The 25,308-nt window shown below is 46.5% G+C and overlaps 1 protein-coding gene across 14 annotated transcripts in view; it reads right to left on the bottom strand.

Annotated features, from left to right (window-relative positions):
- CEP128 (centrosomal protein 128) overlaps positions 1 to 22,393 on the bottom strand; it is a 404,033-nt gene extending 381,640 nt beyond the window's left edge. For 3 of the 14 annotated variants that reach the window (XM_014569969.3, XM_025181170.2, XM_025181176.2), the window contains exons 1-7: positions 22,145 to 22,391; positions 18,017 to 18,177; positions 13,689 to 13,775; positions 4,060 to 4,186; positions 3,310 to 3,422; positions 1,955 to 2,046; positions 757 to 829 (exon numbers count right to left, since the gene is read on the bottom strand). In XM_014569969.3, coding sequence (XP_014425455.3) covers positions 757 to 829; positions 1,955 to 2,046; positions 3,310 to 3,422; positions 4,060 to 4,186; positions 13,689 to 13,775; positions 18,017 to 18,177; positions 22,145 to 22,184 — 693 coding nt within the window. In that variant the 5' untranslated portion in view covers positions 22,185 to 22,391. The other 11 variants (XM_075926768.1, XM_025181175.2, XM_075926769.1 and 8 more) reach the window with 8 other exon arrangements.
- Positions 22,394 to 25,308: the final 2,915 nt, after the last annotated feature.

Below are 25,308 nucleotides of genomic sequence, written 5' to 3'. Positions count from 1 at the left end.
CTGTACTACAGTATTATTTCGAAATAGTTAATTCAAAATAACACATCTACACACAAAATGCATTTAGAAATAAGGGTTGTTACTTCGAAATAACTTTGCTGTGTAGACATATCCTTAGAGTGAAGAGGACCGGCGCAAAGTGCCTAAAGTTTGTCCAGTGTTTAATCCCCAGTGAGCCCATCACTCCGGGTGATCTTAAAGCAGCAGGAGAAGTCAACTGAGGCAAATGGCTTTTTTATTTCCCTTCCCCCTCGCCCTCCAAGAACCTGACAAACAACTAGGGAGAAGAAGTTGGAGTTAACTAATCTATCTATGTGCAAGAACTAATGAGAACTGAAGAGCACTGCAGAGGTCTGTCTTGAGCCGGAGACGATATGAAGGAACTGAAGGGAAGATGGCCGCACACGCGTGCATGATGGTGTCAGAAACAGCTGTGCGCCGCGCATGCACAACCCCAATGCACTGCTATGAAGAATCCGCTCTGTGGCACTGGGACACACCTACATCTGCTTTAGAGTACCCCCAAGGACATCTCTCGAAGAACCACAACTGCTGCTGGGGCCGGGGCCAGAGCTCCCCACTGCACTGCGAGACCCCCCCTGCCATGCACCCGGCCTTGCTATCAGACCACCCTACCTGCTGGACCACGGATGTTGCTGGACCAAAGAGTTCCAGTTTTGTATCTACATAATACACTAGTTCTCCTTCCTTCCCAACCCAGTTAGCTATCCTGAAAAGATAGTTCAAAACACTCACAGTTTCCTGTCTTTGGGGTTCCGTGAGCTTTGCAGACAAGTCTGCCAAGATCTTTTTGGTTTCTGCATCAGTCCTTAGAAGAAAGAGAGATATAGATTAATTTTAAATTTTATTAGTCTTGGTTAACAAACTGAGCAGCAACTATATGCACTTTCAGAAGCAATTATTTATTTTAGATTTTAAGCCATGACTGAATGTTAGGGCAGTTTTAAAAACAGATCTTTTCTGTCTGAAAACTTCCAGATGAAGCAGAGGTTATACTCAAATGGCAAAACCTTATACTAAAATGTATCCACACACTGGGAGCAGATAATGGGGAACTAATTTGAAAAAAATGCCACCCCTCTCAGTCATACATTTTATATTTATACATGTAAAAATAAACAGCAGAATCCTGAATGTAAATCATTTCAAGTTATTTATTTTCAGTCATAATTTTGCTTTAGTATTCAGAGTTTAATGAGGATACAGCCATTACATAGTAGTTATTCTATGTAGTGAGAAAGTCATATTCCAGAGTTTTAGCTGCCCATGTATTTGCAATAAGATAGTGAAAATATTTGCTTTGTCATTCATTTGCAGATTGGACAGAACTTTGCAAATATTAAATTAATCCTTGCTATCCCTTTTGCAGATTATGCCCATTTTGCAGAACAATAAGCTGAAGCACAGAAAATGTAAGGTCCACCTACATTTTTGATGCTACAAAAAACCTTAATTGCTTCAGTCAAAGCTCGTGGAAGTCAATGGTCATCTTTCCATTGACTTCAGGGAGCTACCGATCAGATCCTAATTACAATTTACAGGTGAAAGAGTTGTGAATAGAACAAATAATTCCTAACTCCTAGCCCATTTCAGTAGACAATGGAAGACACTACCTTTGACAAGGATCATATTTATTATAGAACTGAATATGAAGATCATGTGATTTACATAATTTATCATGCAGGTTTTCCTTCCTCTACATTTTGTAAGGAAGTTGTAAAATACTCTTCCTTTTAAAATTATCCTGGGATGCTTACATATTGTTCATTTTCTACTTCTGTGATTGTTTTTTATATTTTATTTTATTATTAAACATGATTGAACTAAAAGTTAATTTCTATATTTATAAAAATCTCATAAAAACTACAGTTGCTAATTTATTCTTCAACAGCTCATCTTTTCTGCCCCATATGGAAATAGACACTACTTATACCGGTTTCTTCTTGAAAGCTCCCTGCTGATATCATCTCCTAGACGAACCTGTTCACTACTAAGGTCTCGAAGGGACTGGTGTACAGAATGCAACTGCAAATGAAAGCACACAAATTAAGCTGAAAATATCAAATATCCTTCTTCAGAGTTATTTCTAAAGGAAAAACATTTCATAACTTTTTAAACAAACACTAGCGGGCTGGGTCCCCTGCTCACTATGCTCGCCAACACTTCCTGCCCCCAGTAGGCAACCCCATCTCTCCCCCTGGCCACCAGGGTAGGCTGGGCTAAGGCCGCACCAGCCCTGGCTCTTCCCCCTCCTCCCCTGGCCATGCCCACCCTGATCCAGGCTGCACCAGCCCTGGTTCTCCTACCCCCGAGGCCTAACCCTAACCCTCCCTGCCCCCCAGTGGCCAGAGAAGGCTGAGTCCTGGGCTTGATTTATTGGCCAGCAGACAGCCCCAGGCCTGCTACTGGGGAGGGAAGCCCGGCCATGGCTAAGGCTGATGTCTACATTGGGCCAGCAGGGTCTGGGGCATCTAATTGCCCCAGGAGCGGGGGGGGTGGAGATCATGGCTTGGAGCTGGGGACGGGGCGACGTGAGTGACATATGGATGTCACTCTGTTGTCCCATAGGAAAATAGAGACAGAAAGAGATTTAAATGAAACAGTTTAAATAAGTTAAAGCTGACAAACAATTGCAGACTTGGGGATCCTATGGTCTGCTTCTGGTTCTAAATACTACAACAATATAATTTCATATGTAATTTAAAATTTACTCATAGTGCATAGCTAGATTAGGCAGGAGAGCTAGTTAACACTAAAGCTTCTCTCCTAGCAACCATATCACAACATGTATTTAAAATAACATGACACCTCTCAGCTGTGCAAGTAAAAATGAGGTAACAAGGATGCAATAGTGCTTTAGAGGATGTTGATTTCAACTGTCTGTTACTTTCACAATCCACTCCAGGTTTCCTTGCTCCAACTCAATCAGCATTTCTGGGCAAGTGGAGAAATTAAAATCTGAGTCACTTGTATTACAAGTTTTAAAAAGGTAAATTTTACTTTAATTCTCTACTCTCCACAGTTACAGTGGAGAGCAGCATAGTGGAGTAGGAAACAGCTAAGCTCTGGGGGAGAGGAAGTAAATCTACTGAAAAAAACACTATTTATAAACAAGTTTGGATGTATATGAATTTAAAAGACTGTAGAATTATCACTACATTTCAGTCACATCCTAAGAAATATGGAAAGATATGGCAAGGTACACATAGGGAACGTGAATGCTGACAATGTGAACATGGCAGAGAATATCAGAATTTAAGGTGTGGAAAGTTAAAATGTGAGCATCACCTCATCGGCCCCATTGACAAACCGGACATTAGCAGATCTAGATCTGCGACGTCTAGTGTTCTGTGAGTTTCCATAATCCCTGAGAGGAGATGTAGGCTGAAAATGGCGACTCCCTTTATGAGATAAGGTAAAAAAAAAAAAAATACATAGAAAAACAAAACTGCAGAAAAGGAAAAATTTTAAATATACTCTCAGGCATACATATAGGAATATGACCAGTCAAAGAAACAATGTGATAAATTTTACAACCAATACATTTCTTGCATGCTTTGCATTTCATCACTCGACTGTCCCCTCCAAACATCTATCTGCTCATCAACATATCTGCTCAGATGGGATTTAGTCCAACATTTCAATCAGTTTTGTTTCTTTAAAAATCAGCCTCCTAAAGAAATATTTGTCTTCCAAAAAATGTAGATTTGGCCCAAAATTATACCTGCCCAGGCCTAGGAAAATAAAAATTTAATAATGGGCCAATATCATCTTTTCCTATACATAAAAATATCACAATATTGAAGCCCAATATTTCAGAACACTCTCAGGGGAAAAAAGAGATTAATATTAAAGGAAGACTCCCAAATTCCCAATGAGACACATAGCACTTACTACTAGCCCTGCATAGGCCCAAACTTTTCTCTGAAGTCATGGTTTAAATAAAAACAAACATAGGTCTACTCTAATGTAAATTCACTCTCTAGCCTTAAAGCAAGGTTACAATGCAGAGACATACTAGAACTTCTTAACATGTACCTGTGGCTGCTTCAACATCCAAGTCACTTGTGTACAAACTTGAAAGAGAGGCACTCCTCATCCCAGAATTTCTGGACAATCGTTGACTCCTTAATTGGCCTATGGATTGTTCCAGGGTCTCCTTTAACTGCAGTAAAATTACAAACCATTAAAAGGCGTATATACAGACATGCAAGAAAACACCAATGTGAGAGAGAGAGAGAGAGAGAGAGAGAGAGAGAGAGAGAGAGTGTGTGTGTGTGTGTGTGTACACACACATATCTACTAGGGATGTAAGCAAATAGTCAACTATCCAATAAGTAAGCTGTTCTAGTGGTTTATTATTCTCACTATTAAAAATGTTCACCTTAACTTAAGGTGAATTTATCTAGCTTCACTTTCCAGCCATTGGATCCTGTTATGCTAGATTAAAGAGATTTCTGTTAAAATTCTCTTGTAACATAGTAGGTATTTTTAGACACTGATCAAATGACAGTGGCTCAAGACAGTTAAATCCAAAGTAAACTGTGAAGAGTTACAAAGGCATCTCATAAAACTGACTGACTAGGCAACAAAAACGGCAGATAGAATATGATGTTATAAGATCAAAGTAAAGCTCCATGGAAAACATGAATCTCAACTACACATACAAAACAATGCGGTCTAAGTTAGCTGTTACTATGCATGACAGATCTTGGAGTCATTATGAAAAGTTGTCTGAAAACATCTGCTCAATATGCAGCAGCAGTCAAAAACTAACAGAACATTAAAAAATGGATAACTAATAAGACAGAAAATATCATATTACTACTATATAAATCCAAAAGTACTCCCACACCTTGAATACTGCATGCAATTCTGGTCACCCCATTGCAAAATGCCCTTTAATCACAAGAACCAGAGGTCACCAAATGAAATTAATAGGCAGCAAACACAAGGAAGTACTTAAACAACCCACAGTAAACCTATGGAACCTATTGCCATGGGATACTATGACAGGCAAAAGTAACTGGATTAAAAAAAAAAATTTACTATATATTTGATAATTGGTACGTGAGCAAGTGAGCCTGTCTGTCCAACTGTTTGTTCAAGAACTCCTCCTAAATGGTAGGGACTAGAACCACCAAATTTGGTATGCAGCTTCCTTTTATCACAACTTACACCAGGGTGGGAAATAATTTTTGACCAGGGGCCACTTCAGAAATTGTTAAAGTATCCCTGGGCCACCCTGGAAGGTGCAAGGCCTCAAGCAGAAGGGGCAGGGCCAGGACACTTCCATGCTTCCCCACCCACAGACCCTGATTGGCCTGGGGATGGGGGAGCAGGCAAAGTCTTTGTTCCTCCCCCTGAGAGAACTGCCAGCTTTTCTGAACAGCTGGCTATTCCCTCTAGGTACCTGTGCCCCTGGCGGTGGGAGACTTCACGTGCTCCCACTGCTGACTACAGGTCAATCAGGGCCTGGGGAGGGGGAGCAATTAAAGTCTCTTGCTCCCTGCAAGGGAGTACCGCACTTAGAGTTAACTGCCAACTGAGCAGCAGCTGGCAGGTGACCTAGTGCTGAACCCTTTACAGGGCAGGAGGTGACTTCATGTGCTCCCCCTGCCTCTAAGCTCTGATTGGCCTCGGGGCGAGGAGAGCAGCAGGGCCTCCATGGGCTGAATCAACTCACTTGGCGGGTCGGATTCGACCCACAGAGTCCCTTTTGCCCACCCCTGACTTAAACCAAGATAAGGGTTTAGGGGTTTTTTGGGGGGGGAGGGGAAGCAAAAGGTCTGAAGCTCCCCCGCTCAGATTTGTACAGGGATTCATAAACAAACTACAGTAAAACTCCAATTGTCTGGCGTCCAGTGGTCTGGCACTCCTGATAGTCTGGCACCAAATGGAACCTGGAAGTGCTCTGGCCAGCCGGACGATTGGAGCTGCTGGTGGGGAACGGCGCAGGGAGGGGCAAACCCTCCACCATTTTGCAGTAAGGCGGGGGAAGCCCCAGGCCACTGCCAAGAGTTTCCAGGAGGGAGCGGGCTCCCCACCCCCCCAGGCTGCAATAGTTATCGCCGAGCAGGGGGATGAGGGGCGGCGCTGCGGGACCAACCTAGCAGCACCCCAGCTGCTCTGCCACTTGTCCGCCGCTCGTCAGTTTCAGCAGTGAGGAAGCAGCTTGGGGCGGAGCAAAGCAGCTAGGGTGGTGCCGGGCGTTGAGCAGGGGGGTGAGGGGCGGTGCTGTGGGACCAACCCGGCAGCACCCCAACTGCTCTACTCTGCCGCTTCCCCAAGTCTGCCGCTGCTAAAACTGACGAGTCGCGGACAAGTGGCAGAGCAGAGCAGCTGGGGTGCTGCCGGGTTGGTCCCGCAGCGCCGCCCCTCACCCCTCTGCTCGGCAATAACTACTGCAGTCTGGGGGGTGGGGAGCCTGCTCCCCTCCCGGAAACTCTCAGCAGCGGCACGGGGCTTCCCCCGCCTTCCTGCAAAATGGCAGAGGGTTCGCGCCTCGCCGCACCGTTCTCCCACCTCCTGGACGCAGTGCAGGTCCCAGCAGACCAGTCAGTCTCCTGCCGGAATACCTACCGATACTCTGGCATATCCGATAATCTGGCACCACCTAGGTCCCAAAGGTGCCGGATTATCGGAAGTCTACTGTACTCCTAAATGGTATGAACTAGTACCAAATTTGGTATACAGCTTCATGTCTTACTTTGACTTGAGATCTTTGACTGTGGAACCAGAGCCGGAGCACGGAACCTGGGTGTATCACACTACAGATTGTACCTCCCCTTAACCAAGAATCTCTGGTCCACAGATCAACCTAGACCACAGACTCCAGGTATAGGGAGGTCTGGCCACGGGCAGAAGCATGGCAGAGGGGCCCTGGCAACTCAGCCAGGAGCCCTGGGGGCGGTGCTGCACCAGGGAGATCTGGCCCCAGCAGCTAGCACAGCCCTGGCAGTGGAACTCCAGCCCCAGCTGCGCAGCCCCACCCAGGTGGCAGCCAGGGAGCTCTGGCCCTGGCAGCAACAGCAGGGCCAGTGGGAGCTAGTGAGCTCTGGCCCAGGAAGCCACAGCTGGCCAGGCAACAGAGGAGCAAGCTGGAGCCTTACTGCAGGGGCGGGGGAACAGCATTTTAGAATGGGCCAGGTGGGGAGGGACCTCCCCTGGTCCAGCAAATCCCCTGAATTCACAAAAGTGCCAGTCCAGGGGAGGCCCAATCTGTATTTAATCCCATTGGCATTGTTTTTCTGTATGTGCCAGTTTTCTGGATAAATTCAGTTTGCTGAATTACTTCTTGTATGGTATGCAACTCTATTCATATTGAAATATGTTGGTTGATGATCACCCCATCCAGTCCCAGCTTCTGGTGGTCAAAGGGTTAACTACAGCATAGGACTGCATCCTTGAACATCTTGACTAACAGCCCGGCAAGACTAACATCTTGACTAACAGTTCAAAGGCGGAGGCACCCTTATACACTAATCAAATAGCCAATGGAAATCCCATCGACTATTCAATTATTTAATTAATCTAAATTTAACATCCCTCATCCCAAGGAAGAGAGGAGTATCCCAATCTTCCCTCACCAGAGCAGCTTGGGCCTGGTGAAAAGTGCCTACATGGCTGCCACAAATGCAGTGGGCACATCCGGGGGAGGGGTGCATGTCCCCCACATGGGGCATGTCCAGGTTTGTCTGCCCCCTGCAATCCCGAGCTAAAGTGAGAAATGCAGCAAACTGTGCACTTTTCCCTCGCTCTGTGATGAGCAAGGCCAGCAATGTTCCTATATGAACTGGGAGTATTGGGGGAGAGCTCCATCCTCCGCACCCTTCCTAAAGGGCGCCTGGGGAGTGGGAGGCTCAAGGCTGGGGCAGTCAAGGATGGGGGCACCCAGCCAGCCCCCTTCTCCTGCTTGGTGATTCTATTACTTTTCTGTATGGTTTTAGGAGAAGCAATGCCATTTTCATGACAACCAAACCTTTACCTTGCTTTAAGTTATGAAAAGAGGAGGCTGTATACCATATTTAGTGGCCCTAGCTCTTACTGTTTAGGAGGAGATTTTGAACAGACAGACAGATAAATTCTCTAAAATATATAGTGGACAATCATCTAGGTAGTGCACTGTGGCTTCCTTTTGCCACAACTCCTCAGTCACTAACAAGCATGTAAAGTTCTTTCCAAATACACTGCAAATAGTCCTGTTTCAATAGTTCCTGGGCATGGAAATACAGTCATGTGTGCAGGAAGCACTATGGACTGAGCTTATAAAAGACAAAACAAATCCAGTAAGCTGTACATAGGTTAACATAATGAAATTACATTTGGTGGATATTGCAGAACACTTCAAAAACAAATTATAAAAATAGCATGTGCCACACTGAATCATTGTGTTATCACGCATACTACCTTATATTTAAGAGTAGCCAAAATCTGAATACTGCATAGGGAAGAAAAACAATATCCCCCTTTATTCATCCACCCAAACATTTTATACATAAGGATAGGAATGAAGGAGAGGAACAAACACTGCTTTTGAAGTAAAATGTAAATCAGGATTAAAATTAATTCATTGCAAGAGACCCTCACAATCAAGACATACCTGTATTATAGCAGAGCTAATTTTGTTGATCAACAAACTTTCCCTAAGCAACAGAAGACAGGCAAAATAGGATGCCAGTACAGTATTTTTATGCAAAGCAGGATACTGTAATCTTCTTCCTGTCAAGAATCGGGGCCTGAAGCAGAACTAGTTTCCTGGTTACCTCATCAGTACACATGGCCTGTAGCAGACTGCTTGATTAGCCATCCAACCTGACTGGCTGCAGAGGCCTGCAAGCTAGCTTAAAAAGCAGGCAACTGCAGCTCACTGGTTTCTCAACACTCATCCCTTTTACTATGGCCTGCTCCTGAATTACCTAGCTTATACTACTCCTGCTTCCACCATGCCTTGTTTTTGTCCTGCCCCTTACCTTGAACCTTCATTGCTGGCTACCCTGCTTGTTCCAGTTCCTGACCTTCAGTTTAACCCTTCACTCTGGCTCCTGACTATGGCCTCTGTATCAACACCTCCTTCTCTTTCTTCCCCCATGTCTTGTATCCAGCTCCTGATTTCTAATTTTGACTGTTGACTCTGACTACAGATTCCAGTTCTACCCTTGGTTTCTTCACTGTTCTAGCAGTCCTGGAACCAGGAGAAGAAGGGCAGATTGTATCAAGAGTTCAGGCAACCAGGAATGAAAAATATTAATATTAAGTCAGGAGCATGTAAAATAAGCAAGTGAGACCATTGGTACACAAAGTATGAGATGAAGATGATAGAAGATGACTTCATGTTTACGGAATTGAACAGGAGCTGTTTGGAAGATGAAGTTTTTATTTATAGAGGGTAAAAACTATACTTTAATATTCTGAGTCTCTAACAGAAGGTGTCACAAAACTTTATTGCTCAACATGGAAAGAAATGAAGTCAGAAAGATATACGAGTCATCAAAATGCTAAAAAAAGAAGGTCCTAGATCAAAAAGAAATTCTGACACTGCTATGCTCTGCCAAAACCCAGTTCAATTTCTGTTTCCCTTAAAAGAGCCCTACGAAGTATACTGAGAGCAAATATGCCAGTCATGTTTTCTGTACTCTGGAAAAGTTTGTATGCCTTTAAAAAACCTGAAAATTCCATTCGTAAAACAGTAAAAACTAATAAAACCCAATTGTGACCTTATGCTTAGGTCTCCTGTGTCCATGAGAAATGCTAAAAGTAAAAATCAGCAATTAAAATATTATACATCTACAAAGGCACAAGTACTTGTTTATCTTCTAAAGCAGAGTATTAGAATTGAAGACATCTACACTTCCCAAGTGAGATACAGTTATATTCCAATAACTAAGATAAAAAATATTTTACTGTTTCCTTTTCAGAAAAAAACAACTGTGCTTAGTTCTACATTACAATGGAGAAGCATGGAAATTCTACATAATTTAAAGATTTAAGTTGAATTTCTTCAAATATTTTAATTATTTGTAAAGTGCAGTTATATTTGATATAGCACAACTGAGCACTGAAGGGCATACAGGCAGTCCCCGACTTACGCGGATCCAACTTATGTCGGATCCGCACTTACGAACGGGGCTCTCTCACCCCAGAAGTCGGGGCAAGAAAGCCCCGTTCGTAAGCTGCTCCGGTGCCCCTGGTCTGCTGGAGACCGTCTCCAGCAGACCAGGGGCACCGGGCGGGTTCCCGCGCTTCTGAGGCTTTGCCAGAGCAAAGCCTCAGAGGCGCGGGGAACCGCCGCTGCTGCCGCTTCAGTCCGGGAGCCTGTGGTCTGCTGGGGACGGTCCCCAGCAGACCACAGGCACCCAGATTGAAGCGGCAGCAGCGGCCATTCCCCGCGCCTCTGAGGCTTTGCTCTGGCAAAGCCTCAGAGGCGCGGGACCCCCCCGCGGCTGCGGCTTCAGTCCGGGAGCCTGTGGTCTGCTGGGGACCGTCCCCAGCAGACCACAGGCTCCCGGACTGAAGCCGCAGCCGCGGCGGGGTCCCTCGCCTCTGAGGCTTTGCCAGAGCAAAGCTTCAGAGGCGCGGCACCCCGCTGCCGCTGCGGCTCTGCTCCCCGTGTCCCTGGTCTGCTGGGGGAGGGGGGAGCGCAGCTAGTGTGCTCCCCCCCCCCCCCCCCCCAGCAGACCAGGCTTTTGTTTTGGACTCTGGGGCAGAGCAGCTGGGGTGCTGCCGATTGGTCCTGCAGCGCCAGCTCTGGGCACTACTGGACCAACCCGGCAGCACCCCAGCTGCTCTGCCCCAGGTCCCGATTCAGCCGCTGCTGGTCAGTTTCAGCAGCAGCTGAATCAGGACACCTGGGGCAGAGCAGATGGGGTGCTGCTGGGTTGCTCCAGTAGTGCTGAGGAGCGGCGCTACTGGAGCAACCCAGCAGCACCCCAGCTGCTCTGCCCCAGGCGTCCTCAAGTCAGCTTCTGCTGAAACTGACCAGCACTGACTACAGGAAGCCCCAGGCAGAGTTGCTCTGCCCCGGGCTTCCTGGAATCAGCTGCTGATCAGTTTCAGCAGCAGCTGACTTGGGGACGCCTGGGGTTCTTAAGTTGATTCTGTATGTAAGTCAGAACTGGCGGTCAGTTTCAGCAGTGTCTGAATCTGGACGCCAGTTCCGACTTACATACAGATTCAACTTAAGAACAAACCTACAGTCCCTATCTTGTACGTAACCCGGGGACTGCCTGTACTTTGCTTGAATGTACACAACTTAAGTTACTGATCTTGATGAATAAACACCAGAATACTCAAATTAATACAATTTTCAAGCAAAAGAGTACATTTTCCACATTTCTTTTCATATCACAGAATTCAGTTTAAATAAATTTGACTTCAACACCTCAACGTTTATAGCTCCCAAAGTACCAATTTGTTCATCCTTAACACTATCCATCTCTTGTTTTACTCTACAATTAAATATCAACTCATTCATTTTTTATTAAGTTCACTCTGCAGAAAAGGCTTCCAAAATGCCCCATGTACCATATTTAAGCACCATTCCATGGTCTGAGGCTAAAGTGATATATAGGGCATTGTATGGGGCCTCTGAACTGTGGTGAATTTCATCCTTCAATCATTTACTAAAGTAGGAGTGGCCAACCTGATCCAGATGAAGAGCCACAACAGCAGTGGAGACAGCATGAAGAGTCAAGGCAAAGTTGTTGAGGAAAAAAAAAAAAACCCACCGCGTTGGGAGAATATAAATGCTGGTACATCTGTCCCAGGGCACACCTTTTTTGTTTTGTTTACAACTTCTCCCAGGGTCTTCGCTGTCCTGTCCTCTTTTTTTGGGGAGGGGGGGGAGAAGGGGGTCAACAACTTTGCCCCGGCTCTTCAGGCTGTCTCCACTGCAACTGTGGCTCACAAAAAACATACTGGGAAGTATCAGAGGGATACTGGGAAGGTGCGAGAGGTACAAGGTCTTGGAGGGAATTTGGGTGCAGAAGGAAGCAGAAAAGAAGATGCTGGCTCAGGGAGGGGGCTCCAGCCTGGAGAGAGTTGAGATCTGGTGGAGGGTTGGGGTGCTGAGCGAGCTGCAGGCTTGTGTCTGTGAGGGTGCAAGAGTTTGGGCTGGGATGCATGAGGGGCTCAGGGCAGGGAGTCTGGAAGTATGATGGGCTCAGGACACAGATCTGCAGTGTGTGGATGGTGCAGGACTGTCGTGGCAGAAGACTTGGGACGTGAGAGTGCAGAAGTTTGGGGATGTGAGAGGCTCAGGACAGGGGGTCAAAGTGTATGATAGGCTTAGGTTTGGGTTCTGGGGGGGGTACAGGACTGTTATGATGCTGCAGCCAGATGGGGGCTTGGCCCCAATTGAGGGCTTGTTGGCCAGGCTTTATTGTTAAATAAAATATTATGTCAAACGCAAAATGTTTCAGCCTTGTCTTTATTTACAAGAGGAGTGGGGAACTTGTTTTGAGTCAGGGGTCACTGACCCACAGAAAAGTCAGTCAGGGCTACACAAGTGAGATGCAAAAAAAAAAAAAAAAAAAAAACCACACCCCACCACACCCATACCACAACACTACTCCAAAACCCCCTAAGCCTCACTAATGTGGCCCCAAGTATGCTGGTGGGGACAGGGTGCTCGTGGGAGGGGGGGGGGGGGGTTGGGCAGGAAAAAGGGCAGAGACAACTGGGGCTGGTACCGGGGGATCCCAGGTCTCAGGAAGCACACTGGCTGCTCTTCCCCTCCCCTAGGCATTCCCCTTGCTCTAATCCAATCCCCCTCTCTTCCCCAGAACCAGGCATATGCACGCGCGCACGCGCACACACACACGCGCGCGCACACACACACCTACCTCCTCCCAACCCAATCCCCCTCCCCTTCCCCAGAGCCAGGCACACACACACACACACACACACACACACACACACACCTAACCCAATACTCCCCTCCCCCCGAGCCAGGCATTACCTCCCCCGTATACCAATCCGCTTCCACCCAGTTCTAACCTAATTCTCAGGTCCCAGAATTAGGGTCCTGGGCCACAGCCGCACATATCCCTCCAGGCAATGGGATGCATGCGCTGAGCAGCCAGCATGCTGTGCACACACACCCTCAATCTCCTTCCTCTTCCCCAGAGCCAGACACCTCTCCTCCCCGCTCTAACCCAAACCACCTCGCCCACTAATCTTATACCCAGGTCCCGGAGCCGATGCTGGCACTGCCATTGCATCCATAGCCGCTGCCACTGCCTGTGCGCAGCAGCTGGCTGCTAGCACGTGCAGGCTGTGCACGACCCGGCCTGCACGTGCAGGATATGACGTAGTGCGCAGGGGGCCGTGAGCGAAATGGTGCGGGCTGTCAGCACGCATGCAGCACACGGCGGCCCAGCCATGAGAGCAACTGACCCAAGAAGTTCTGGGTTCCATCCCAGTTGCGTCAGGAGCCACAATGTTGGCCACCCCTGTACTAAAGTGACCACAAGGAAGACTAGGCCAACTAAAAATGTGCTCTAATCCCATTCAGAAACTATCATGTTCAAAAGGCAGTAGTACAGAAGACTATTAAAGATTGATTTATACCTCTCTCTCTAGCTTGCCCACTGCCAGCCACCAATTGTCAACTGATTATATTATAATACAGAAGAAAGAGGCTTAAGGTTACATAGAAAGTTGCTCACAGTTGCTATAGCTTCAGTTTGTTCATTGTTGTACTCTCTGTACTGTCCTAACATCTGGTCAACATGTCTCAGGTTTCGGTTGGTATCCTTAAGAATGAAATTAAGAAGAAAAGAATATTAAATTTAAAATCTTCTCTCTAAAGAACAAAAAGCATATTAATTTTTAATAGTAAAGCTAACAAAGTATTTGCCTCACATTAGACATCTGCATAAATGATCTGATTTTTAATATGGCTGAGCAACCACAGAAGTCTAAGGGTATGTCTACACTTCAGCATTATTTCAAAATAGTTAATTCAAAATAAGTTATTTTGAAATAACACGTCTAGACACAAAATGCATTTCAAAATAGCGCATCCACACTGAGTGAATGCTGAATCGCATTTAAGGCCGGCTGGAACCAGGTCCGGAAGGGCATCAGGTCAGGAGTTACTTTGTGTGGCTGCTGCCTGAGGCTCTCTGAGGCCTGTGCTTAAAGGGACCCCGCGGACAACCGGTTCTCAGCTTTCCGTGCTTGCTTGCCTACCTCTATGAGGGACAGCAAAGAATTTTGTGTCTCTGTGCTCTGGTTGCCCTCACTGGGGACACGACACCACTCGGCAATATGGAGCCGGAGCCACCCCTGGGCACCCTGGTGCATCTCTTGGATGCGCTGCTGTGAGCCTGGCTGCACTTTCTGCAGGCTGCCATCTGAGAGGTCCATCGAGGGGCTGTCAATATCCAGGAGGCCCTGCGGGAGAGCTTCCACCCTGAGGCGCACAAAAGCCTCCCTGATCTGCCCCACTGGGGACCTGTGCCTCATTCCTCCCTCACATCCTTCCACTTACCCCTCCCTAACCCCCCTTCCTAATTTAACAAAACTGGGGGGGGAGGGAGAGAAATGAAACGCTGGTGAGACTGGGGAAAGGAGGTGGGAGAGGGAAAAGAGAGGGTGGAAGAGGGGAGGGGGAAACCTGGGAGGAGGGAGCTGGAAGAGGGAAGCAATGGAAAGAAGAGGGAGGGGAAGCTCAGGGCCTCGCGGCCTCGCCGGTCCAACTTGATTGTCATGCAAACCTGCTCTTGGGTTCGCATGTGGCCTTTGGCAGGATAGGTGCCAGCCTGGCCACCATAGACAGCCACATTCCTCCGTCTACTGTGGAGATCATGGACGTTGGGGGCATCCCCCCCCAAACCTGAATAAAGTCCATGATCTCCTCTCTGGACCAGAAAGACGCCCACCTTCTCCGGGTCCTGGCAGGCTCCTGGGAGCTGGCAGACTGCTCCTGGGGAGCAGTAGAGGGCTGGCTGCCAGTGGCTTGTTGGCTTATGTTTTGGGGCTACTGGGGTGGGACAGTGACTGCTGGCCCTGGGCTGGCAGTCTTGGAGCTGGCACAGACACTGTGGCTAGAGGCAACCCCTTTAAGGGCTCCAGGGAGAGGGGAGGGAAAGGAGTGTTCTTGATTGAGGCTGGAGTGGCTACCAGGGCACCCTGCAAAGGCTCGAGACCCCCTATTTCAAAATAAGTGTCTACACAGCACTTATTTCGAAATAGCTATTTCAAATTTGGCATTATTCCTTGCAGAATGAGATTTACCAAATTCAAAATAAGCACTCCACTATTTTGAATGTTATTTCAAAATAACTTTGCTGTTTAGACATACCCTAAGAGCTGGAGATACTGAGCACCTCTAAAAACAATAAGACAACTCATTTTCAATAGATGCTTAAGTTTAAGCAGCCAAATTTTGACTCTATTGCATCAAAACCTTTTTTTGACTCTATTGCATCAAAACCTTTCAGCCTAAAACCTTAAAGCAATCATTTAGATTTATATCATAGTAATCTCATTGGAGATCCCAAAGTATCATTATCTCTATTTTATATATAGGTAAAATGAGTCAAAGAGGTTAAGTTACCTGTCAAGTTCACTATATAAATAAGAGAGAGCTTGACTCATCTGAAGAAGTGGGTTTTGTCCATAAAAGATCATGATACTATATATATTTTGTTAGTCTCTAAGGTGCCACAGGACTACTTGTTCTTGAAGCTATAGGCATGCACTCTGCAGAAACTGAAATATCGGCATTTTTGTTATATTATCTGTCTCAGCAGCAATGTAAAATAAAACACTGTCAAACAAAAAGGAAGTGTGAACTTCTAGTTATAGGAATAAGACTGAAGAGAACTGGACTCTATTCAGTACTGGAATTCACTGTATTCTCAATGCCTCTATTCCCCTATCTGTAAAATGAGAACAACACTACTTCATAATGAAATATTAAGTCTTAATTCATTAATCAAAATGATGAGCACAGTACACCTAAAACAGAATCTTGTTTCAGACCAGAATGAAAATAGCAGTTTTAAAGTATAATTTGACTTGGAAAAATTATTCATAAGTGGTTTCATCTCATTTATTCCACCTCAAGTATACTCTGTTTCAAGTCAAAATTTTCCTTTTTTAAAGTTACAATTCAGCAGACTCACCATGGGTTCTCTCCTCACGCATCACCACTAGCAAAGATACTGCAGGCCAACTCATGTCCTCATTTTTACTGCAGATGATGGATGCATAAAGGAGGAAAGCACTCAACTTAACTCAGAACTCAAGGTGAGTCTACAGGGCTGTAAGCCAGAAAAACAGTCTTAACTTATAAATTGAGCAAGTTTGAGTTGGAATCAAGGATACATAAAAACATGGAACCTCCACAACATCAATTTCACAGAATTACTTTTCCCTATAGAGAAGCCATTGCACTAAAAATCATCCAAACAAGAGAGAGATGCAATCACACTATTTTGCACTATAGCCTGCCCATGAACCTTCATCTGAACATTATCAGATCTGTGAGAACGGAATCTTGTCCTCACACCCATCTGTAATTTTTTTTGTACTTATATTATGTAGGAACGTAAGTGACTATCCAGGAAGCAAAAGCTATTAGAGGCAGTAAGGGGCGGGGAGCAGAAGCCAGTGCTATAGGGAGCTGGCTTAAAAGCCAGTTCCCCCAGCACCATCTCCGCAGGGTACAGGGGAGTAGAGGGGGACCAGGTGTTGTGCCTCTGCTTTTTAAATGTATTAAGAGCCTGCTAGCTCTTAATACATTTAAAAGACTGGAAAGCAGCGGGGGGACCCAGCACAAGCTGGGCCAGCTGATTTCCAGCTCACACTGGGCCCCCCTGCTGCCCTCTAGCCTTTTAAATGTATTAAGAACCTGCCAGCACTTAATAAATGTAAAAAGCAGAGCAGTAGCAGGGTTAGCTCCCGGGATCAGGAACTAACCCCACTGCAGTGCCCCCACTTATCAACTAGTTTATGGAAAATTCAACTAGTTGATTAAACTAAATGTAACATCCCTCGTATTGTGATAGTACCTAGGATTCCCAGGACCCCATTGCGCTTGGGAATGTACAAACGCAGAACAAAAGGACGGTTGTTGCCCCCAAAGAGCTATTGCAGGAGTGGGCAATAATTTTTGACTGGGGGCCACTTCAGAAATTTTTGAAGTGGCCCCAGGCTACCCTGGAAGGGGCGGAGCCAGATTTCCCACCCACTGACTTTGTTTGGCCAGTGGGCGGGAAGAGAGGCAGGGCCTCCGCGTGCCAGACCAACTCGCTTGGCACACTGGATCTGGCCAACGGAAGCCCTTTTGCCAACCCCTGAACTAATGCATCTTGCCAGAACTCTGTAGTTTAAAAAAAACAAAAACAAAAACCTATTCAAACAATTTTCCAACTCTGTGAGACATTCCCAGATCTTTCAATGGTTTAAATGAGTAATGCATAACAGCAATATGGACGCATGATAATAAATTATTATCAGAAACAGCAGTAAAACTTTCACTGTAAACGCAGACATGTCACACTTTCTTTCCCAAATACTTTTTTCAGTTTGTTTCCCATCACCACAGCACTTTAAACCACCTCGTTCAGAAAATCTGGTACAGGCAGTCCCCGGGTTACATGGATCCGACTTACCCCGTTTGTAAGTAGGGATCCAATGTGAGGCAATCCCGCACTAGCTGCTTCCCCCCAGCAGACCAGGGAGACGCAAAGCTAGAGCTCCGCCCAGCAGACCAGGGAAACATGGAGCAGCTTTTCTCAGCAGACACCTCAGCTTGAGAATAAAGGACTGAGGGAAGTGAGGTGTGGGAGAATAAAACTGAGCTCTGGAGAAATGTTTGGCTAGAGTTTCCCCTACAATATGTATCAGTTCCGACTTACATACAAATTCAACTTAAGAACAAACCTACAGTCCCTATCTTGTACGTAACCCGGGAACTGCCTGTACTTTCTTTCACACAAATATGTTATCCTATTAGAAAACAATCAGATGCTATGCAAACAACCTGTAAAGTGCTTGCTAAGGTATGGATCTTCTCTGTAACTTCTTCAGCACCATGGTTTCGGACTCTGCTGTGGGTCACTCTTAGAGGGCCCCGCCTTCGTACACGACCACAAAGAAAATTATCTGAATCACTAGATGAATCTGCCATTGATGTACTGGAATCTGGAGAAATGGGGAGAAAAGGACAAATATGAATGTCAGCACACTTATTTTAATAACTGGATTTTATAATATATAAACTTGAACATCTAAAATCGCCCCCCCCCAAAAAAAATTACACACATATACATATGTGTGCAAACTATAATGAAATAATGAATCAGGATTTTTTTATTGCAATAATAATTTGAAGGGAAGATGACCATTACAGCACGTGCTGATAATTGTGGAAGCATACATCACCTGAAACCATTAAAAAAAAAAACAGGTACATGAAAACAGTTACAGGCAGTCCCCGGGTTACGTTCAAGATAGGGACTGTAGGTTTGTTCTTAAGTTGAATCTGTATGTAAGTCGGAACTGGCGTCCAGATTCAGCCGCTGCTGAAACTGATCAGTTTCAACAGTGGCTGAATCTGGACGCCAGTTCTGACTTACATACAGATTCAACTTAAGAACCCCAGGCATCCCCAAGTCAGCTGCTGCTGAAACTGATCAGCGGCTGATTCCAGGAAGCCCGGGGCAGGGGCTTCCTGTAGTCAGCCACTGGTCATTTTCAGCAGCTGCTGACTAGGGGACACCTGGGGCAGAGCAGCTGGGGTGCTGCTGGGTTGGTCCAGTGGCATCCAGAGCGGCGCTACGGGACCAACCGGCAGCGCCCCAGCTGCTGTACCACAGGCGTCCGGAGCAAAGCCGTGGAGCACGGGGGCAGCGGGACAGCCCAGACGCGCCGTGGCTATCCTGCTGCCCTCGGGCTCCGTGGCTTTGCTCTGCTTTGCTCCCCGTCCCCCTGGTCTGCAGACCAGGGGGACGGGTAGCAAAGCAGCGGAACACGCGGGCAGCGGGACAGCCCAGATGCGCCGTGGCTATCCTGCTGCCCTCGGGCTCCGCGGCTTTGTTCTGCTCTGCTCCCCGTCCCCCAGGTCTGCAGACCAGGGGGAAGGGGAGCAGAGTAGAGCAGAGCGGCGGAACGCGCGGCCAGCTGACAGCCCAGAAGCATCTGGGCTGTCAGCTGGCCGCGTGCTCCGCTCTGCTCCCCCCCCCCTGCAGATCAGGGGGAGGGGGAGCAGAGCGGAGCACAGCAGAGCGGCGGAACGCGCGGCCAGCTGACAGCCCAGACGCGTCTGGTCTGTCAGCTGGCTGCGCGTTCCGCCGCTCTGCTCTGCTCCGCTCTGCTCCCCCTCCCCCTGGTCTGCAGGGGGGGGGGGGAGCAGAGCGGAGCGCGCGGCCAGCTGACAGCCCAGACGCGTCTGGGCTGTCAGCTGGCCGCGCGTTCCGCCGCCGCTTTGCTTCCTCTCCCTGGTCTGCTCGAGACCAGGGAGAGGAAGTGCCCCGTTCGTAACTGCGGATCCGACGTAAGTCGGATCCGCGTAACTCGGGGACTGCCTGTATTCTTCAAGGTGCAGCACAGTATACATTTCTCTGCTGGAGAGGCATATGTAAGGATATTCAAGAACCAAATGGTACCTCAGGAAAAACATTCTATATAGAAATAGTTTTTACATCTATTTTCTCTTTTTATAGGAAGAGGCTAACGGATGTAGTAGGAAGGAGATTCCTGGTTTCTATTAAATATAGAGGATAACATAAAAACCAGGATCTGTGTGTCTTACAAATTCACTGCTCCAGGTTAAAAATGTGAAGTCATAATCCCATTTATAACATAGTTGCCATTACAGCAACAAAACAACACACCATAAAGAAGGAATTAGGAATTTAGATGGTACAAGGCAAAGGTTAGCCAGAGGAGGGCTAACCTGGGATGCAAGGACACATGGAGATGGGAGGGAAGGGGTGCAGGAACTCATGGGGATAGGTGCAGATGTGCCTAACTGAATGGGAGAAGTTAAGGGTCAGACAAGGTCTGCTTGAGGGAGGCTCTCCAACTGCCTAATCATCCCTTCATCACCACCACCACCACCCCCCCAAAAAACCCCACTTTTCCCATACGTCTCTCACCCACACCCAACAATTCTTCAGATTCAATCCTAGGCTCATTCCCTGCAATTACATCACTCTCCCTCAGTTCCTCCATGATCTCTTGCTCTCCCAAGTCGCTGCCCTGCTTCTGAGAGATGAGGAAAATACATTTCTGTATTGTAATTTATACTGATTACTCAAAATTCTGTATTTAAATACCTAGTATGGAATCTATTTGTCAAAAACATTTCCTGAATCTGTTGTCTGTATGTTACAGACATACTTGCTGACAGGTATTTTGAAACAAATTACCAATATAATTCAAACTGGCATGATTATATTGTGTTATTTTGACATAAAATATGCAGTATATTAAAATTTTATGCACAAAATTTGTATTCCCCACACACAATTCCAAATTCCAAATCCCATATCCCAGGAATAAGAAAGATCTTTTCTACTCTAATTTCTATAAGCAATGTTTTTTTTAAACAAAAAGTAACATATAGTGCCATGATCCCTGCCAGTCCTCATGAGCAGCTGACTTTCCTCTGCAACATACTTTTCTGAGTGCTGAAGGAAGGAAGGAAGGTGAGACTATAGCAGTTTGGAGCAGAAATTACACTTTGCTTTAGTGGGCTAGGACAGGTACCTTTGGGTTCTTTGACTCAGATATTTAGACAGGCACAAAAGCTTTTTCCAAAACGTGAGTCTGATTATAGCTCTTATTTTTAAACAGTGAAATAACAGAAATGCTGAAAAGCATTTAAGTCAATTTGCTGAAAATAATATAAAGTTTTAGAAGTGTCTCCACCAAATTAGGGGGGGAAATAAATAACCTTAAAAGCAGCACAAAAGACATTAAGATTTACCACATAAAGGAGTAAGGGGGTTATTTTTAGCTGTTCAATTTTTTGCTGAAAAATGGAATGGCTGCAGTGCTGAAAGAAGACTAGCTAGTAAATAAACAAAAGATGTCTGAATGAGGACATTTTATCTGACAGAAGAACAATTTTCTATTAATTTTCATACCGCTTTCAAGCTTCCTCTTTATTTAAATAAGAGTGCTAAGAGGAAGTGCAAGCACTTTCATGTTTACAAGAGATTTAGTGTTTGTAGAACTGACATCCTCATTTTTAAAAGCAAGTATATTGGTACTGTAACATGTAATAGCAACAATAAAAACACCACGTTCTCATATAGCACTTTTCATCAGAAGATCTCAAAGCTTTGGCAAATCTTAAAAATACTTATTCTTACAACATCCCTGACAGTTTAGGAAGAATAATTCCCATTTCTACAGATGGCAAACCCAGGCAAGGACAAGTGACTTGCCCAGGACAGGCTTTGAAATCTGTGGCCAAGCAGTTAATTGAACCACACTCTCAGCTCCTAAGACTTAAATAATCCTCACCTCTGGAGTCCCCAAGTTTCCTTGTTCCTGTGTATCTAAGACTGCAAACTTTTTATGGTGGCAAACAAGTGGAGGACATTATCCACTTAGCATGCTCTGACCATCTTGTCAGCACAGCACTCAACATCTGGGTTCCCCCAGTTTAATTTTGTTACCCCCCCCCCCCGTCTCGGACCCACATGCTGCTGTGCCACCGTTCGACGCCAGGGAAGCCTGTTTCCTCAACGCCAGCTTTCAAAACACACTTGGCGGCCCGGGGAGTTCACTCCCGTCTATCCCGTAGTGACTGCAGCGCCCTACGGGCAGCACAGAACCCCTCACTCGCCCTCATTCACTGCCACGCAGACCCTCCCAGCCCCCCGGGCTCCCCAGCAGCCCTCTGGTCTCCGAGCACTTGACCCTCGCCACCGGGTCCTACCGCGGAGCCACGCAGGCCCAGGACACCCTAAAGGGGTTACGAGCCCCTTCCTCACCGAGCGAGAGACCACAGCAATCAGCATCCGGGCACCGCCGCCCCCAACCGCCCAATTCTGCTCAGCTTCCTCTCCAGCCCGCCGCTATGGCAACTTGAACTAGCCGCCCTACCACCGGAGGAGAGAACGGCCTCCCAGGCGCCAGGGCCCCCGACGCATCGCACCTTGGGACATGTAGTCCTCAGTCTCCGTCACCGCCATCATGGGAGAAGCTTGAAAGGACAACAAGTCCCAAAAGGCCTTGCGGTTGCTCGGCTGGGAGTCCCAGTGGTGCCACTGGCCGCGCCGAAAGCCCCACTGAGGCGGTAGCCTTGAAGAGCTGGTCAAGCTTAAAGGGCCACACTTGAAAGGAGGCGCGTGAGAACATTAATCTGTGCAAGAGTTCATCGGGACGGTCATTCAGACGGTCATACAGGCTGGACTATGAAACTGCAAAATTAGTATGAAATAATTAAATTACAATTAATTATAGTTTTAGTAATTAATTTCTAGACAATTTTCACCTGCACTTTGGCACTTGAGTAATTTAACACACAGGGGAACCATCCAGACTAGTCATCTCACTCGCTTTAAGTCCTTTCAAGATCAGGGTTTTGCTCAGCAGTCTGTTTGGGGAAAATATTTTATGCAGTGTCTATGGAACGCCTTTCACCAAAAAGTTCCTCTGTTGATTGTGGCCCAGAGGCATTTATATAGAACAGACAATAAAATAGCGTATGGGGAGAACTAAGGCTGTGTCTACACTGGCGCGATCTTGCGCAAAAGCAGCTGCTCTTTCGCAAAAACTTGCTGCCTGTCTACACTGGCCGCATGTTCTTGCGCAAGTAAACTGACGTTCTAATGTATGAAATCAGTGCTTCTTGCGCCAGAACTCTGACGCTCCCACTCAGGAATAAGCCCTTTGTGCAACTGTTCTTGCACAAGAGGCCAGTGTAGACAGGCAACATGAATTTCTTGCGCAAAAAAGCCCTATGGTTAAAATGGCCATCAGAGCTTTCTTGCACAAGAGAGCGTCTACACTGGCATGTATGCTTTTGCGCAAAAGCACATGCCAGTGTAGACACTCTCTTCTGGAAGAGTTTTTGCAGAAGAAATCTTCCGCAAAACAGTTTTTGCATGAGAATGTGCCAGTGTAGACATCGCCTAAGTGTTGGCATCTGTGCTGGATGCTCATTGTGGTCACAAGTGTCAGGGCATAAACTTAAGATAAAGAATCATAGAACTGGAAGGGACTTCGAGAGGTTATTGAGTCCAGTCCCCTGTCCTCATGGCAGGACCCAGAACTGTCTGACCATCTATCTAACCTACTCTTAAATATCTTCAGTGATGGAGATTCCAAAATCTCCCTAGGCAATTTATTCCAGTGTTTAACCACCCTGACAGTTAGGAAGCTTTTCCTAATGTCCAACCTAAACCTCCCTTGCTGCAATTTAAGCACATTGCTTCTTGTCCTATCATCAGAAGCCAAGAAGAAAATTTTTTCTCCCTCCTCCTTGTAACACCCTTTTAGATATGTAAACACTACTATCATATCCCCCTTCAGTATTCTCTTTTCTAAACTAAATAAACCCAATTCTTTCAGTCTTCCTTCATAGCTCATATTTTCGAGGCCTTTATTCATTTTTGTTGCTCTTTTCTGGACCCTCTCCAATTTTTCCACATCTTTCTCGAAATGTGGTGCTCAGAACTAGACACAATACTCCAACTGAGGCCTAATCAACGCAGAATAGAGTGGAAGAATGACTTCTCGTGTCTTGCTCACAAGACTCCTATTAATGCATCTCAGAATCATGTCTGGGTTTTTTGCACCAGTGTCACACTGTTGATTCATGTTTAGCTTGCCCTCCACTGGTCTCTTGCCAATGTGCCTTCTTGGCTACAAGGGTACACTATTGACTCATATCCAGCTTCTCATCCACTGTAATCCCCAAGTCCTTTTCTGCAGAACTGCTGTTTAGCCAGTCAATCCCCATACTGTAACAGTGCTTGGAATTCTTTCTTCTCAAGTTCAAGACTCGGCACTTATCATTGTTGAACCTCGTCAGATTTCTTGTTGGCCCTCCAATCCTCCAATTTGTCTAATTAACTCTGGACCCTATCTCTACCCTCCAATGTATCTACCTCTCCTCCTAGCTTAGTGTCGTCTAGCTCATAGCTTAGTGTCATCTGTGCCTGCTGAGTTAGCAGTGATCCGCTCCACTGCTGACAGGGCCCTGGGTGGTGACCTGGTAAAGAGGGAGGCCCTGGGTTCCCCTAACCCCTTTTCACCAACCTCATATGGGAATCTATGTCTATTGGGTCTGCTGCTGGTTACTAGGTTGTACTACCCTGGCCACTGGGGGAATTTTAGTGACTGTTTGGCTGTTAGGCTATACTACCCTGAGCACAGGGGGGACTAGTTTAACTTTGTGGACATTAGGCCTCATTGCTCTGAGAGGAGCATAGCTTTGGACTCTGGCTGTTAGGCCATGGTGCCCTACTAGAAAGGGGTCAAGTACAGTTTGAAAGGCTGCAGAGTGCCTGATGCCACCCTCCAGGGGGATGGGCAAGTTGCCCCTCTACAACGTGATGAAGAATGTGGACAAGCCCGATCCTACCCTTAATATAAAGGGACAGGTGAGTAGGTCAAGGGGAAGGAGGTGCTGCAGGAGCTCCCAGGGAGGAAGCACTGACAGACCAAGACAAGGTGGCTAGGCCAAGAGGGACTGAAGGGGAAGTCCCCAAACTGGAGTGAAGGGACAGAGAAGACTATCCAGAAGAGACGGATAGGAAGTAGCCCAGTATGGAGAATTGTTCCCAGGGAACTCAGCATGTTGTGGTAAAATTCCCTGCCAAGCTAACAGTGGAGCACTCCACTGCTGACAGAGCTCTGGGTTGGGACATGGTGGAGAGAGAGGGGCTGGGTCCCTCTACCCCTTCCTCATCAACCCCTTACTGGAATCTAAGTTTATTGGTCTGCTGCTGACCACAGAAGGACTTGTGTTAACTTTGTGGACATTAGGCCACACAACCCCAAGAGAGGGATGTAGACTTGGACTCTGGCTGTTAAGCCATGGTACCCTGAGAGAAAGGAGTTGAGTACAGTTTGAGGAACCATAGAGGTCCTGACGCAGCCCTCCAGGGGGATGGGCAAGGCACCCCTCGACATCTTCCAACAGCCACCAGGGAAATTAAAATCCCTCATTAATACTAGCTTGTGTGTTACAAAATCTTGTTGCCAAATAGTAGAATGACTCATCCACTTCCTCTTCCTACTTTGGTCTATAATAGACCCCCCCACACACACACACACCATAACATCACTACTGTTTTCCCTTGTTATCCTTAC

Source organism: Pelodiscus sinensis, chromosome 4 (genome assembly GCF_049634645.1).
Source record: "Pelodiscus sinensis isolate JC-2024 chromosome 4, ASM4963464v1, whole genome shotgun sequence".
Taxonomy (NCBI): Eukaryota; Metazoa; Chordata; order Testudines; family Trionychidae; genus Pelodiscus; species Pelodiscus sinensis.
The sequence above is the reverse complement of the archived record's forward strand: the minus strand, read 5'-3'. Positions and strand labels throughout refer to the sequence as shown.